The 16999-nt window shown below is 33.5% G+C and overlaps 1 protein-coding gene across 1 annotated transcript in view; it reads left to right on the top strand.

Annotated features, from left to right (window-relative positions):
• Window positions 1-7922, top strand: part of DARS1 (aspartyl-tRNA synthetase 1) — a 50653-nt gene extending 42731 nt beyond the window's left edge. Inside the window, exons 11-16 of the mRNA XM_081052202.1 lie at window positions 367-513; window positions 1603-1645; window positions 2955-3035; window positions 4096-4207; window positions 4388-4459; window positions 7232-7922. Coding sequence (XP_080908328.1) covers window positions 367-513; window positions 1603-1645; window positions 2955-3035; window positions 4096-4207; window positions 4388-4459; window positions 7232-7323 — 547 coding nt within the window. The 3' untranslated portion in view covers window positions 7324-7922. The remainder of the gene's footprint in view (window positions 1-366; window positions 514-1602; window positions 1646-2954; window positions 3036-4095; window positions 4208-4387; window positions 4460-7231) is intronic.
• The last annotated feature ends 9077 nt before the right edge of the window (window positions 7923-16999 follow it).

Raw genomic sequence — 16999 nt, 5'->3', positions numbered from 1 at the left:
TTGTCAACTAGCCACTTAGAAACGGGCTCTCGGGTCAGCTAGGAGGCTGTGTGGGGCTGAGTGGTTTAGCTGGAGAGGGTGCTTAGCTGACCATGGAGCTTCTGCCCCTGAACTTCTCAAGGGTTGCCCTTTCTTCATCATTGCACAGATAGTGTGACTTCTGTGAAATGTTAAAAATGTTGTTTCTTTGTTAATAGAAAAAAACTGTAGTATCAAGAGTATGGATGAATAAAAACTATTTATGCTCCTTATTTTACCAGTATTGAATTTTTTTAAAATGATTTTTGCGTATTGCCACAGTGACCTCTTGTGGGAAAACTATTTATCTCACACATTTTTATTAACTCTAAATCATTCTTCAAATAGGTTTCAAACTGAAATTCAGACAGTGAATAAACAATTCCCATGTGAGCCATTCAAATTTTTGGAGCCAACTTTAAGACTAGAGTATTGTGAAGCATTGGCTATGCTTAGGGAAGCTGGAATTGAAATGGGAGACGAAGAAGACCTGAGGTATGTCTTTGGAATTTTTAAAACTTTAGTAATTAGGTTTTAGATATGAAAGAATTAATGTATTAATGAATGATAATTTTTTTTCACCCAGCTGATAAACTTCTGTTTTATTAACTTTTGGGTATATAGTATGATGCCGTTTTGTCTAATATGGGATCTGAAATAAAATGTTATGATTGAATGTGGTTTGCCAAAGCTTTAGTAGTTTTATTTATAAACACCATTTTTTGTTTTCACTCCCCATACTTGTAATGCTGTAAAGAATATAGGGACATTTGCTTGTGATTTTATCATCTAAGATGTTACCCTTCTCAGTCTTTAAGTGTTCTTAAGTTAAAATAAGATATCACAACAATTCATGTGGATGTAAGAAGGAAAGGGATAATTATTGCATTTTTTAGGGTTTTTTATTAAAACATTTTACTCAAAATCCTATATTTTTGTTTGTTTAACAAATATATATATGCTTTTAAGCATCCCCTACATTGCTAGATGACAACTTAATGGCAAATCATGCATTCTATAATTACTTTAAGTTGGGCAATATTTTCTTAAGTATTTTGGAAATTGTTCTTAAATAGGATAGATGCTAAAGTAGCAACCTCTTGGCTATAAAAACGTAACAGGTTTATATAAACAATATTATATTTAAAGACTTAGAAACACTGATTTTTGTTTTATAAACCTTTGATAAAGACTAACAAAAAGGAGAGACTATTTTGAAGTGGAATCACTTCATCACAAGAATAGCTAATGTTGTATAGTGCACTTTTACGTAATTGTAGGAAATTATCTCATCCATGTTATTTCTGAATCCATTGCTAAATTCTGTGTTAGGTTTTATTTAAATATTATTGGGCCGCACCTACAAAATGCTAAGTCGCTGTACCAGGTGCATTTATAAGTCGTCTCCAGTAGCACTTGCCTTTTTAAAAAGTAGCAGAATAGACAACTATGTATTTTGGCTGAATTTTTTATCCCTTGAGAACTTCAAATAGAAGGAGTGCTTTATTTATTTACTAATTCTTTTAAGTTGCTGTTTGATCTTCAAACACCTGGTCTCATGTTTTGTTTTGCTTTGTTTTTCAGTACACCAAATGAAAAGCTGTTGGGTCGTTTGGTAAAGGAAAAGGTAGGACTCTTGTACATGCTGTATTTTTTTTTTCTAAATCTAAAATGTATCCTGGTATTAAAGAACAGTTGCAGAGGGGACTAATTTTCCTGGAATAATATGGTTTGATTAGCTCAGTATTTAATTTTTTGTACTGATTTGCACTGAGGTATCTCTAAAAGTCGTATCTATGTCAGATTTCAGATTTGTTAGAAAAGACCTCAAGATGATTTGAAATTATTGAGAAATGGTCTTCCCTGAGTACCCCTGCTGATTCATGAGCATTTTGAGGGAAAATAAGTCTTCTTTCTGCCTCTTATGTGAAAGCTACTTTCCTATCTCATTTCCTAAAACTCCCAAGAAGATAAAAGCTAAAGTTAGTGTGTTCTTTAAAGAAATTAAAAGAGAATTGTGTAACGAAATGAAAACAGTTCTTGAGCTCCTCCTGCTGGTTGCATTCTAAACCACTAGACTGACTGGGGAACTTCTGAAACTGCTGTGTTGAGTTTATAGAGTTTATACCTTTAAAATGCTATTTCAGCACAGCCAATTCCAGTTTGTTGCTTCTGTTGACATTCCCTTTACACTCCAGTTTTAGCAAAAATGTTTAACGTCAAAACAGTTGAAATGTGATTGATTTCTTTTTAATTATATGTAGGTCACATAGTATTCTTTCAAACAAAAATATCATAATTACTTGTTAATGTTATTTACTTCAATTATAGTTTTCATTTGAAGAAAACTACCAAATTTCTTTTTGATATCTAAACTAAAATTTTAATTATCGGAAAGATAATCAAGGTTTTTTGAAGATGAATATTACACAGATGTCAGTTTTTCCCAAAATAATTTATAAGTTTAAATTTTTTGCTACTCTTTATAAAAGCCAGAGATATTTGGGATAATTTCCCAAACATAAGCAGCTATAAAATGCACCTGAAGAACTAAATGAGCTAGAATAGCAAAGGAAAAAAATGAAAAGCAAAGTTTACTGCAGCATAATTTTTGATGTGGGGGGAAATTAGAGGGAGATTATATGTCCCCCCCCCAAAAAAAATAAACATTTGAACTATGATTGAATGGATAGTCAACAGCTCCTAAAAATTAAGTGTTGGAAGAATCTGTATGTACATCATGGCAAAATACTATAGGCTACAGACATTACTTGAAAGAAGCAGAATACTTATTGTATATACAGTGTTATTACAGTAATCTTGAACAACAAAACTTACGTATAAAAAAGGACAGTAATTACCACAAGGTTAGCCTTCTTTTTACTTTCATTAAACTTTTTAAAAATCTATTTTAATTGTATGTGTTCTTTTTATAGTATGATACAGATTTTTATATTCTTGATAAATATCCATTGGCTGTGAGACCGTTCTATACCATGCCTGACCCAAAAAATCTTGTAAGTAATTTGATTTTAAATAACTGTTTGGGGGAAGGAGGAAAATTTTACTGTCACTATGTCAAATTGTACAGTGGGAATAATGGTTTTCATTACTAATTTGCAGTTTCAGTGGTCACACTGTTACATATATTTCTACTAGTTTCTGTCAATTCAGGTTAAAATGAAATCCAAATATTCTAGCAAATTAGTCCCAAAAACCTATATTAAAAGTCATTTTCATGTGTCATTTTTTGAAGATTTACGAGGAAGAAACACCATATAAACAATAAATGGTATTACTAGATTTGGCAGACATTAGCAAATTTATTTTTGACCTTGAACTAAGAATTAACATTCTGTCCTGGGAGTTAATCTAAATATTGTCTTGTGGCCTTTTACTATTTTTCTATCGCAGTGGTTCCCAAACTTTGGTATGCATCAGAATTCCTTGGGGGGCTTTTTAAAGCACAGATTTCTGGGCCCCATCACCAGACTTTCTGATTACTTGGTGTAGGGTGGGGCTTGATAATTTGCATTTCTAACAAGTTCCAAGTAACGCTGAAACTACTGATCCAGGAATCACACTTTAAGAACCACTGATTTATTGAAAGACAGGAAAAGTTAGTTAAAACTTGATAGGGAATAGGTTAAGCTATGGTGAGTTGATGTTTAATTTGCTTTTCTTAAAATAAAAAAGAAATTTTAATTGATAATTGAAGTTCCAGAAGTGGCCCAAAATTCCTACCACACTTAAAAACATTTGAGTTGCTAAAGTGAAATAAGAATCAGCACTACTTCTTAGCAGTGAGATGTGGTGTTCTGATTTGTTATTGGAAGATGTGGGAGAAGGGGAGCATAAAATTTGATAGAGGCAAGGAAGAACTTATTATTCAACCCTCACTAGTTTAATCCATTTTAAAGAAATTATGTTCACTGGAGCAAGTTACATCATTAATTGTAAGAAAAAATGAGCATGCTCTTCATGCAACAGAGATTTTTTTTCCCACCGATGTGTAATGGAAATAGTATGGTAACCACTTGAAAAATGGTGTTTTTTGTTTGTTTGGTTTTCTTGCAGAAACAGTCCAATTCTTATGATATGTTCATGAGAGGAGAAGAAATACTGTCAGGAGCTCAAAGAATACATGATCCTCAGCTGCTAACAGAGAGAGCCTTGCATCATGGAATTGGTAAACAGCTTAAGTATATTTTTAGGAGAGTAGTGTATATTCTGAAACAACACATTTTAAGCCTTTTAAAGACTTCTCAGAAACACCATTATTTCTTTTAATCTTCATTGGACAATGATTGCTTTTGCACTTTTTAAGCTAAATGAGATGATAAATTATGTTTGTTTTGGTTTTTTCTAGATTTGGAGAAAATTAAGGCATACATTGATTCCTTCCGCTTTGGAGCCCCTCCTCATGCTGGTGGAGGCATTGGTAATACTCCTTTAATATTATGACAATTATATTTCCAACCCAGATTTCATTTGGCAAAGTGTTTATTCAGTTCTAGCTAAATATCTTAAGTATTAGACTACAAAAAAGTAAATTTTGTATGTTAATGCTTACAAATAAGTGCATAAGTGCTCAGTGTAACACAATTTGAATTAAAAGAATTTTTTTAAAGTGAGTTATAACTAAGTGAAAATTTGATTTCCAAGGAACAAAGTGAACAGCTAACATGTATGTTCTAAAATATTGTAATAAAGTTCTCACCATCCTTTTTCTCTTAAGGCTTTAAAAGCAAAATGTCTCATAAATTGAATATCCTGTTTTCTTTCTGCATCCTTAATTTCATTCAGATTAGCCCAAATTAAAGCTCTCCTTTGAGTTAGCTTATATTGCTGCTAAATGTTTTTGTTGAAAGTAGCATTTCATTGACTTTTAGGACCAAGTCTAGTGTATATGTAAGATACTACTCTGTGATTTAAAATGAGTAAATGTTAACTCAGCTTTTAGGTGTCCATATCAAAGACTCTTTCAAAGAATTCAGAATCTTAACTTCTGTTGAATTTTTCTTTGTTATTTGTTTAGAGGTTTTTGGTGAATAGGTAATATAATTTTAAAATTTTAAAATTAAAAGAATTTTAGAAGAGTGTGCATTCACCTCCCTCTGCAAAGATAATCTTTAGATATGCAAAACTATATACACTTTAAAAATACATTTTTGTACAAATTGTAGCATACTACATAGACCATTCAATACCTTGAATTTTTCATTTACTATATTTTGTAACTCGTTATTTTTTTTATTAGTTTCAGGTGTACAAAGCAACATAATAGTTAAATCTTTACACCCCTCACAAAGTGATAACCCTCCTCCCCCAAGCTATTACCCCTCTTACATATTATATAACTGTTACAATACCATTGACTATCTGCCTTATGCTGTACTACACCTCCCATAACTATATATATATATATATATGTATTCTTATAGTTGACACACACACATATATATATTCTTATAGTTGACATACAATATTATTCTATTTCAGCTTCAGTTGTACAGCGCATTAGTCACACGTCTACACAGTCTGTGAAGCGATCTCTTTGCTAAGTCCAGTGCCCATCTGGCGTCTTACATAATCTTTACAACACTGTTGACTGTATTCCCCATTCTGTATTTCACATCCCCATGACTATATTGTGTCTACTGATTTGCTCTTTCTAATCCCTTCACCTTCTTCGCATTCCCTCCCCCCCTCCCATCGGCGTATTACTCAGCTATTAAAAAAAAAAGAGAAATCTTACCATTTACAACAACCTGGATGGACCTTGAGAATATTATGCTGAGTACCTCGTTCTTTATCAATACCTAAAGAGCTTTTCCATTCTTTTTTTTAACACACATAGAATCCATTGAAAGGATAACCAGCTTCCTGTTGATGGACATATAGGTTATTACAAACAAAGCTACATTGAATATAGAGTTTTAAGTTTTAAGAAGAATTCATTACTATTTTCTGTTATTCAGTAATGTGCACTTTGTATAATATTACAAACTTTTGTAACTCTTGACAATGTAAATTTTTATCTTGTGAAGAAGGACACTTGAATGGCTATCAAAATACCACCTATGTTTTTTTGTTTTTTTGGAGAATATTCGGAGACACTGTGTTTCTCCAGGGCCCATCAGCTCCAAGTCTTTGTCCTTCAATCTAGTTGTGGAGGGCACAGCTCAGCTCCAAGTCCAGTCGCCATTTTCAATCTTAGTTGCAGGGGGTGCAGCCCACCATCCCCTGTGGGAATTGAACCGGCCGCCTTGTTGTTGAGAGCTTGTGTTCCAACCAACTGAGCCATCCGGCTGCCCCCCACCTATTTTTGATAATTAACATTTGAGAGGAAGATGGGCTGGGGTGATTTTTGGTTTTTGGTTTTTTTTTTTAGATTAGTGTTGGAGTACTGTAACACAAGGTTCAAATACACGTCTGCAGATGTTTTTTAGTAAGGAATAGGAATAAAAATGTTAATTCTCTTAGTTATATTTGTTTTAGAGTTAAATATATTCCTTTAAAATTAAAAGTTGTTGCTATATAAAAATATTCTCTGACCTTGCCTTCTTTGTGTGGTGTATTAGTCTTCTACAACTTTAGTGAAATAGATAAATTGCATATAAAAAGTTTCATTTGCTAGTTTTGCTGTTTCTTAGCTGGTACTTGGTCTTAATTCTTGTCAGTAAGGTAGCATTTATGTCACATATCAAAATTTATGTCACATTCTACACTCAAAGCATTTAGTATAATGTACTCTAGAGTCATTTATACAAGGAACCACCCACCATGTTACATGTCTGTTGAATTACAATAAATTTCTGGTACTATTAATAAACTTACTTGAACAAGTTTGTGGCTCTCATCTAATACTGATGACCTGAACTACATAATTAGAATCTGGTATCATTTGAAAACATACAGGCTTATAAAATGTTTTTTTTATTTAAGTCATAAATTTTAGACATTTACATAGATTTTTGTAGTTCACATTTCACAGAATCGTAAAACTTAAGAATTTCTCATTTTGTCCTTCCCATGTACAGTATCATCTCTATTTCTGAATCAGGTCCAAACACTCAATTTTAAATAAATTCAAAATAATAGAACTCATTTTCCTTCCAAATAAGGAAAAGTATTATGTTAGTAGTTTTCAGTAAGTAAGATCCTGAGAGGTTTTCAGAAAAGGAATTGATATTTATTTTATTTTCCCTAGGATTGGAACGGGTGACTATGCTGTTTTTGGGATTGCACAATATTCGTCAGACCTCAATGTTCCCTCGTGACCCCAAACGACTCACTCCTTAAAAAAAGCTAGGCTTGATATTTTTTCCAGTAACCTGCTATCAATCAGGCTGTACCTTACTTAGGTACTTAAAATGTGTAGTAGAACAGATGTCTTATCTAAAGTGCCACGATTACTTTTGGATTAATTCAGCATAGGTTACTTTAAAAGAAGATTTTTATAACTTTGGACATGCTTCAGTAGGGAATGGTTGATCATTTTAATGAAAAATTCATATGGTTATATTAAAAATTCATACTGTATTAGTATAATAAATGTTAACAATTTTAAACAGTTAAGATTGTAAATTTTTTTCTTTTCTATATTACAGTGGCTGTAATATTAATGTCTTAAATTTTCAATATTTGAGCTTATTTTTTTAAATTCTGACATTGAGATAAGAAAAATTTTAGGGAAGTATCTGAGATTGTAATGATTGTATAATTGGCATATTGTGGAAAATTAGGCAGAAAGTATCAATTCCTAAAAGTTGTGCCCAAAAATCATGTAAAGCAGGTGAGAATACTGGTTAGAAAATATTCAGTATAATATTGTATTAAATTGTTCATTCTAAACCTCAATTTCAATAAAATTTTAAAGGTAATTATAGTTGTCTTTGTGTAACTTCATGGCAGTCTGATTTTATAACTGGTCCTTTTTTTAAAAAACATTTATTTATTTTTATTTTTGTTGGGAAATATTTGCGAACAGTGTGTTTCTCCAGGGCCCATCAGCTCCAAGTCTGTGTCCTTCAATCCAGCTGTAGAGGGCACAGCTCAGCTCCAAGTCCAGTTGCTGTTTTCAATCTTTAGTTGCAAGGGGCGAAGCCCATCCCATGTGGGAATTGAGAAGCAACCTTGTTGTTGAGAGCTCATGCTCTAACCAACTGAGCCATCCAGCTGCCCCTATAACTGGTTCTTGACATTTATAATTTGGGAGAAAAACATAGAATTGATTTATGTAAATGCCTATAAGCAAATGAAAACTGATATATTCATAACATGTATTCATATCAAGATATAAGTTGATGGGTATAAGGATAGAGCTCTTAAAGCTGAAAGAGGTGGGTTGCTTAATAGTTTATTTCACATAAAAGACAGTACAGAATTTTCTGTTTCATTTTTAACTGGTACTGGTATTTAGTGAATGTCACTAAAATGCACTCCCATTTTCCCTACCACAAAGAAATTTCTGTGTAAGAATTATAATTAGAAACACTTTCCCTCTAGACTATTAAGTATATTAATGCTGATGTTAATTTTACAGTGAACCATACATAATGGGCAAGAACAAAACAATAATGCAAGTATTTTCCTACAGGAAAAGAAAACATAATACAGAAAGGTAGGACTTTATCCCTAGATCATAAATACCTGCATATTATTTTTTTAATTAATTTCATCACCTAAATTATGAGCTCTTTAAAAGCAGATATTCAATTTTTATCTTTCATATTCTACCAGAGTATCTTGACTATAATAGGCATCCCAACAGTGTTGAATAAATTTAAGCCACACCAAGAATAAAATGGACTACTGTCCATCTTTTCCTGTATTATGTAATCCCCAGGCCCTAAAATAGTATAATAAAATGGTCCCAGAGCTTTTCTTCTCAAGTCACAGAATTATAGCTGCTTTCAAATTAAACTGTGTAAAAGTCTTAGAGTGATACAATATTTTTAATTATTTTTCTTAAGAAGTTTTCCAAACATGCCAACCAGATTGGAGCTTGAAAAGGATACCCCTGTACTTGACACCCAACTTTATCAAATCTTAACATTGTCATATTTGCTTCTAATAGTTTCTTTTTTTAGGGGAAAATAAATATGGATACAGTTAACGTATCCTGTGTATCCACTATGATTCTATTCCTTTCTACCCTGGTGATAACTATTATATGAATTCAGTGTGTTTTAATTCTTATTTTGTTTTTATATTTTAACTAAATGTTTATGATTCTAAAAACATTGTCTAGTATTGTTTTGCAGATTTGATAGTATATTCCGGATTTTGACTGGAATTACCTTGAATTTATAAAATGATTTGGAAAGACAGACAACTTCATCAGAATCTCCTTTTGTCTTTGTATATCCTCGAGTATCAGAAAGGCCATTACATCCCCTGGTTCAGACATTGACTTTCACATCTACATGTCCAGGCTTATCTTTAAGAAGTTTTATCTTGTTTACTGCTGAAGCTGTCAGGGTGAGGACGGTCCAGGTGGGCTGCAGCTTCCTCTTGCTGCAGGGGACAGTGGCCGGGACTATCAAAGGCGACATCCTTGCCGTGCAGGTGCCTCCAGCCGGAGCTCGGCCCCCTTAGCCTGTCTCCATGGACACAGCGGGCGCATTGACACCATAAGCTCCTGAATAGGAACATTTGTTTGCAAGTTTTAGTATAGACATGTTTTCATTTCTATTAGATAGACATTTAGGAGTGAAATTTCTAGGTTGCATGAGAAGTGTATAACTTTATAAGATACTGCCATACTGTTTTCCAAAGTAGCTGTACCGTTTCGTATTTCTACCAGCAGTGAATAAGAGTTTAAACTGCTCTACATCATCACCAACACTTAGAAATATCAGTCTTTTTAATTTTAGCTATTTTAGAATTTATCCTGAGCCAGCCATGGTGGTTTCACAGTATTTCTTTGTGGCTTTATCTGCACTTCCCTATTGATTAACAATGAGCATCTTTTTATGTACTTATTGGTCATTTATATGTCTTTGGTGAAGTGTCTTCATATCTTTTGCCCATTTCTTTTACTGGGTTAATTGTCTTCTACTTGAGTTATAAGAGCTTTCTATACATTCTCAATATGAGCCCTTTGTCAGACGTATGTTTGGCAACTACTTAGTTTGTCCCAGTCTGTGGCTTGCCTTTTCTTTCTTTAACTGCCTTATAAAGAGCAAAAGTTTTTAATTCTATAGTTGTGATTTTTGTAGTCTGTTTAAGAAAACTGTCTAACCGAATGCCACAAATATTTTAGGATCAAGGGGTTTTTTTCCCCCATATAGCTATTTCGTTGATCCAGCACTATATGTTGAAAAGACTATCCTTACCCTGTTGAATTACTTTGGCACCTTTGTGGAAAAGAGTTGACCATATAAGTATGGATCTGTTTCTAAATTCTGTCCTGTTCCGTTGATCCATATGTGTGTTCTTGTGCTAATACCACAGTATCTTGATTTTTGCAGTTTTAAGTAAACCTTGAAATCAGGGAGTATAAGTCCTCTGAACTTGTCCCTCTTTTTCAGGTTTATTTTTACTATTGTAAGTCCTGTGCCTTTTCATGTAAATTTTCATATCTTTATGTTGATTTCTTCAAAAAACCCTGCTAAGATTTTGATTTGGATTACATTGACTCTATTGAACTTTTGGGGAAAATTGCCATCTTAACAATGTTGATTCTTCCAATTATATGAATGATCATCCCATTTTTTTAGGTCTTCTTTAATTTCCTTTTGCAATGTATTGTAGGTTTTTCAGTGTTCCATGTACTAGTTCATCACATCTCTTTGTAAATCTGACCATGTGCTTTTGGAAAGAACGAATAGTCACAGTCTGTCCTTGTTGAGTGTAGGGATAGAAAGTATTGATAGTGTTGTTCAGAACTTCTGTGTCTTTGCTGAGTTTTTTCTTTTTTTAATCTAGTTCTATCAGTTGCTGAAATTGGACAGATGATTTTAGAATTGTCTATTTAATTCTGTAAATTTATTTTAAATTGATCCACAGTTTTTTTGTATGTTTGTTTGCTTTAAACTTTTATTTATTTTAAGTATGTTTTTCCAGGACCCATCAGCTCCAAGTCAAGTAGTTATTTCAATCTAGTTGTGGGAGGGGGCAGCTCACAGTGGCTCATGTGGGGATCGAACCATCAACCTTGTTAAAGAGCACCGCATCAACCTTGTTAAAGAGCACCGCGCTCTAACTAACTGAGCTAACACACCACCCTTAATTCTGTATATTTTTGATTTGTGTATTTTGAAGCTTTGTTGTTAGACATATACACTGTTATGATTGTTATGTCTTTCTTAAGACTTGGCCCTTTTATCTGGTGAAATGCCCCTTTGTAACTCTGGTAATGCTCTCTTGAAATCTGTTATATCTGATCTTAATATAGCCATTTCCATCTTCTTGTGCTTATCTGCATGTTATATCTTTTTCCATCATTTACCTTTAGACCACCTCTGTCTTTATACTGTAGTTAGTGGATTTCTTATAGGCAGCATTTGGTTGGGTCTTATTTATCCATTCTGCCAATCTCTGTGTTTTAATTAGAGAATTTATCCCAAAAGATTTAAATGTAGTTATTTACATGGTTAGATTTGTATGTACCATTTTATTGTTTCCTACCTGCCTCCTGTTTTTTGTTCTTCATTTTTCTCTTGCTATCTTTTTTAAAATAACTAAATATATTTTAGAATTTCATTTTAGTTTTCCTATTGGCATTTTAACTAAACTTCTTTGTATTTTTTTTAGTTATTACTCTAGAGATTATAATAATATACATTCTTAACTTTTACAGTCCACTTATAGATGTTAATTTTATATTTAAGGATTTTATATCTATGTTTATAGCTATTATTTTCTTTTTTATATTTTTTGCTTTCAGTTTGGATATCAGCCTCCTTTTTGGAACAGTTTGTTTGAGACTGACAAAGTTTTACATTTAATAGAATAATGTTCATAGTATTCTCTTAAGATTTTTAAAAAATTTAACCATCTTTTTTGTGCCTTTAACTTGAAAATTATTAGTTTTTTTGTTCTGTTTTGCTTTTTTTAAGGAGGGAACAGCTCACAGTGGCCCATGTGGGGATCAAACTGGCAACTGTGGTGTTATCAGCATCACACTTGAACCAACTGAACTAACCGACCACCCCAAAATTATTAATGTTTTATTAATTCTCTTAAACTAACGCCTTTGGCTTTTGATGCTATTGATCCTTTTTGTTCCTTGTTTTTTAGCTCATAAATTTTTGTTCTTACATCATTTTCTTTCCTTCTGGTTTCTTAAGTGTTTTGTCCCCTTAGTTTGCTAAATTTTAGGGATTTATTTTATTGTCAGTAGTTAATTAAATATATACTGACTTATATTTATACTGACCTACTTAGTTTTGTGCTCATCATTGTTTCTTATATCTGTGTATTTCATCAGGGTTCACATCTTACTAAAGTACCTCCTTTAATATTTCTTTAAGACAGTATCTGTTGAATATAAACTCTAAAGTGTCCTGTACTTTTGAATGATACTTTGGCTCAGGATAAAATTCTAGGTTAGCAATTATTTTCCCTTAGCACTTTGAAATATTATACCATTAAATTCTCTTGTTGGCTATGGGTAGTTTGCTGTCAGTACATTTGTTTTTCCTTTGTAAGTAATCTGGCCTCTTTCCTTGGTAGCTTTGAAGTTGCCTCTTTATCTTTGGTATTTTACCAATTCTTTGTGATCTGTTCAGCAGTTATTCATCTCGTGCAGTATTCAGTGTGCTTTTTGTCTAGGACCCACATTTGTTTTCAGTTATGGAAAATGCTCACCAGGTATCTCTCCAAATACTGCTTCTTTACCATTTTCTCCATTTTTTTTGAAACTCCAGTTAACTAACTTTGAGCCTCTAACTATTCTATCATGTCTCATATTTCAATGACTGTATTTTTTATTTGTAAAATTTCTATTAGTTTATGCCTATCTCATTTATGCCTATTTTTATTCATATATTCTTTGGTGGCAATTATGCAGTCATTTATGCCTTTCGATAAATTCTTTATCATACTGTCCTACAAAATATTTTTGCCTGTGTCCTATTTTTGTCCATTCTTGACATGTTTTCATATAGAAGGGGTTATCACATGTAAACTCTTGGGACCATTTTGAGGAATATTATTATAATATGAAGGAAGAAAATACTATTTAAACAATGAGTAGATGCTACCTCGTAGCACAGTCGTTTTCAAACTAAGTTGTTGCCCAGTTGACATTTGCAGTGGCTAAGGGTAGCAGGCTCCACAGGAAGTTGTCTTCTGGATTGTTGCAAAGGGTTCTGCTGGAGTAGAATCAAATTTATACTGAGGCTTTTGTCATGGACTGTCTCTTGTATTGCATAACTTCCTGCACTTCAGATTTTTTACTGATTTATAGTAAGAGTACTTTCTGAAGTAAACCTGTGTTAACGCAAGCTGAAACATACTTAAGACTTTAAAAAAATATTTTTCCTTTAAGTGAATATTTGCAAAGTCGTGCCTCTTTTTTGTACACTCTTGCTTCAAATCATCGTTTGTTTATACCATGCTTAATTAAAATGAGCTGCCAGCCTCTTAATTATTGCCCAGAAAGTTGGACTGGTGGCTGCTGCAGTTTCTCATGGTTAAAGATGCCAAATGTCCCTAGAGCAAATAAATGCTCTGTCTACTTTCAGCATCAATAATCTTTTAAGGGAACTCTTTTCCAAATAACATTAAAGCCTTACTTCTTCAAGATGTTCATCTTCTCTGGCAACCCAGTTGAAACACCAGCAAGATATCAAACTGGCAATGACAACAAACTTGCTTATTGTTCCCCACAGGATGGAGAGTTGGGAACTTTGAGACACTGTTAGTGGACTGTAAACTCTCAGCCAGCCTTTCTGGATGGTATTTTGGCAATATTCATATGTATCAAAATGTGAATGTGCATAGCCTTTGACCCTATAACCCTCACTTTTATAATTTATCCTAACAATACAGGTGTACAAAATGATCTTATGAGGATATTTATTGCAGCATTATTTATACCAGTGAAAAAATTGGAAACAACCTTAATTTTCATTAATAGGGTATTAAATAATGCTTTGTCCATATTATAGAATGTTAATCATTAAAAAGCACAATACAGGCAGTCCTTTCTTTACACAGTTGTGTTAGACCCTAAAAATGATCATACAAACCAAAACTGCAAAGCAATGATAATAATCAAAGGTTAATAATCAATGTTAATAATCAAAACTATGATTATTCTCTGACCTTTAAAATTTGTCAAATACTAAAATTTCTCTTAACTCTTGGTTATAAGTGTATAGGGAACTAAGATAGTAAAACTATTATTTATTTAGTACATTATAATTTAAAACAAACATTGAGAATTAAAGTGTTTTATTCTTCTGTTAAAAAAAAAACTTACAAAGAGTAATTTGAACAGTGCTTCTTTCCCTTCTTGTTACATTATGGAGTGACCATCTCTCCTATGGTTTGCTGAATTATCATACTCCTCCCTAAGTTCACATACTTTTCCAACACTTTATCCTTTTGCAATGTCATGAAATACCTCCAAGAGTTCCTTTAATGTGAAATTTTCTGCTTTTATCACTTCCTTCGAGCTATCTTCATCCTTTCCATTACAACCACTTTCCTTGTTTAGGTCAATAAGTTCATCTTCACAAAGTTCCTCTGGCTGCATATCTGGAGTTTCTCAAACAGTGACAGTGTCAACACCCCCATAATCAGCTATTTCTTCTATAACTCCATTTACATTCAATTCACATTTTACTTATGGAGTTAAACCACTTTTTGTTTCTTTGCTGCACTTTAATCTTTGTTGGTCAATGACCTCTTTCAATTACCTGTTTTTGTAAAATGTCGCCTGAGTTCCTCTGGGAAACAAGGAGGCAACAGAACTACATACTCTGCTGTCTGTATATATTGAATAATATGATCAGTGACCGATCACTGACAGACTGAAAGAAGCGACATGATTGGCCACTGATCATGACGAACATCGGTTACTTACAGAGTGATCTGTGGACTGAAGAGCTAGCAGTGAAGTGTGTATTTTATGCAATTACTCAGTATACCAATTTGAACCACGTTGTTCGGAGACTGGTATAATTTAATGAACAATAACTGAAAAATGTTTACTTATCAGAATCATGCAAAGCCAAGACTATATATATGTATATTCATTGTCATTGAAAACTCTTCAGGTAAGCTGGACATTTCTCTATTTTCCACCTTCCCCTCCCCACTCATGCCTTTTTCCAGTCTGCTGTGTGCCCTGGGAGGCCAACTTCTACGGATCACATCAACCAGGAACCTTCCCAATGACTTCTGATTGGGTTTGGTCATTGGAAGCCACCAACAAGAGATCCCATGGATGGAGAAGAGAAAGTTCAAGATATTTATTTTCCTTCTTTGCTGGACCACATTTTGGCCATGGCTTCTCTCCTCTCCTGAAGGCCACAACTTCCTCTCTACAGCCATAGCTTCTTCTCAGGTCCCAGTTGCTACTCCCTTTCTTTGTCCCTTCAGGCTGAGAGGTGGTAATAGCTTCCTATAGTTGCTAGCTCTAGGGTGCTTCACCATCCCAAACCTTTATTTATGGCCTCTTCACAGAACTCCCTTCAAGCATATTTCTGAGTGTTTCCTACCAGGACCTTCACACAGATACCATGTTACACTGTTTGTGGAAAATAATATGTACATACCCAAAAAGGTATATGTACTCAGAAGTCTGAAAGGACATAAACAGTAATGTTATTTTTAATCTTTTGCCTTTTTCCTATCTGCTTTTAAAAAGTAGATTGTATATTTTGACGGATTATTTTGAACTTCAAAATAGTTACTCATTTTTCTAATTTAGCCAAATCTTTATAAAAGTTTTCAAATCAATTACTTTTAATATATTCAGGCAGACATATCTCTGTATGACTGTTCTTTAAAGCTGTTATGAGAAAGAAGAGTTGATCATGCAGCAATTTGTATTAAGGAATTGCTGAACAGAGACAAGTTTCAGGAATTAAATGAGATTAGTTGTCTGCTTTGTTAAATAGAGTAACAACTCAGAACATGCTTTATGCTCTAACAGACTCCTGCATCTGGGCTGTCACTGGATCCAAATGGGGACAGCTAACATTTCCAATTTGAAGGAAAACCATTGACATACACACAGAGCATTATTGCTGTGCTGACTGGTTATTAGTCACAGCCTCCACATATTCAGCTTGATATTTCCTTCAGAACCAGACCTAATTGAATTTTCCACTTGTGAGAAGCATTAAAATGCTAATTACAAAATTCTTTTGTATTGTTATTGCTATCACCAGAGTGTTTAACAAGGCAGGCAGACATGGTGGGTGCTAAATATATATATAAATTGGATTTTGAAAATATTTGTGTTACTTTAGCATTTGAAATGCTGAAGGTTTTGTTTGTTTTAAGGTGATAGGAAAGTAAAACATTCTTTGAATGGTTTTAAAGAAATCACAGAAGACCATCCATAACATTTTTATAGTTGCCCCACTTTTTATAAGACATTCAAAAAGTGTAATAACAATAATATCCTAGTTTATGTTTACTTTCCAAGTCTAGAATACATGGAACTCATAACTATTGAATACTTCACAGAATACTGTTCTGACCTATCTACATGGAATGCCGTCAGATTTGAGTGGTGCCTAGAACAGAAGAAGGCTCTTACACAGGTCCAGGCTCTGCTTCAACCAGCAGAACCCGTGGTATCTAGTGGTATCTAGTGGTGGGAAAAGGCGCCATGTAGAGTTTATAGGAGGCCCCCATAGGGGAATCACAACATAGACCTCTTAGCTTCTGGAGCAAGTCTATGCCATCTGTTTAGAGAACTATACACCATTCAGTAAATAGCCCCCAGCTTACTACAGGGTTTGGTGGAAATAGAGCACCTGACCATAGGACATCAAGTGACCATGCAGCC

This window comes from Rhinolophus hipposideros (genome assembly GCF_964194185.1).
Source record: "Rhinolophus hipposideros genome assembly, chromosome: 6".
In the NCBI taxonomy this organism is placed as follows: domain Eukaryota; kingdom Metazoa; phylum Chordata; class Mammalia; order Chiroptera; family Rhinolophidae; genus Rhinolophus; species Rhinolophus hipposideros.
Note: the sequence above shows the minus strand (reverse complement) of the source record. Positions and strands in the feature narration are given on the sequence as shown.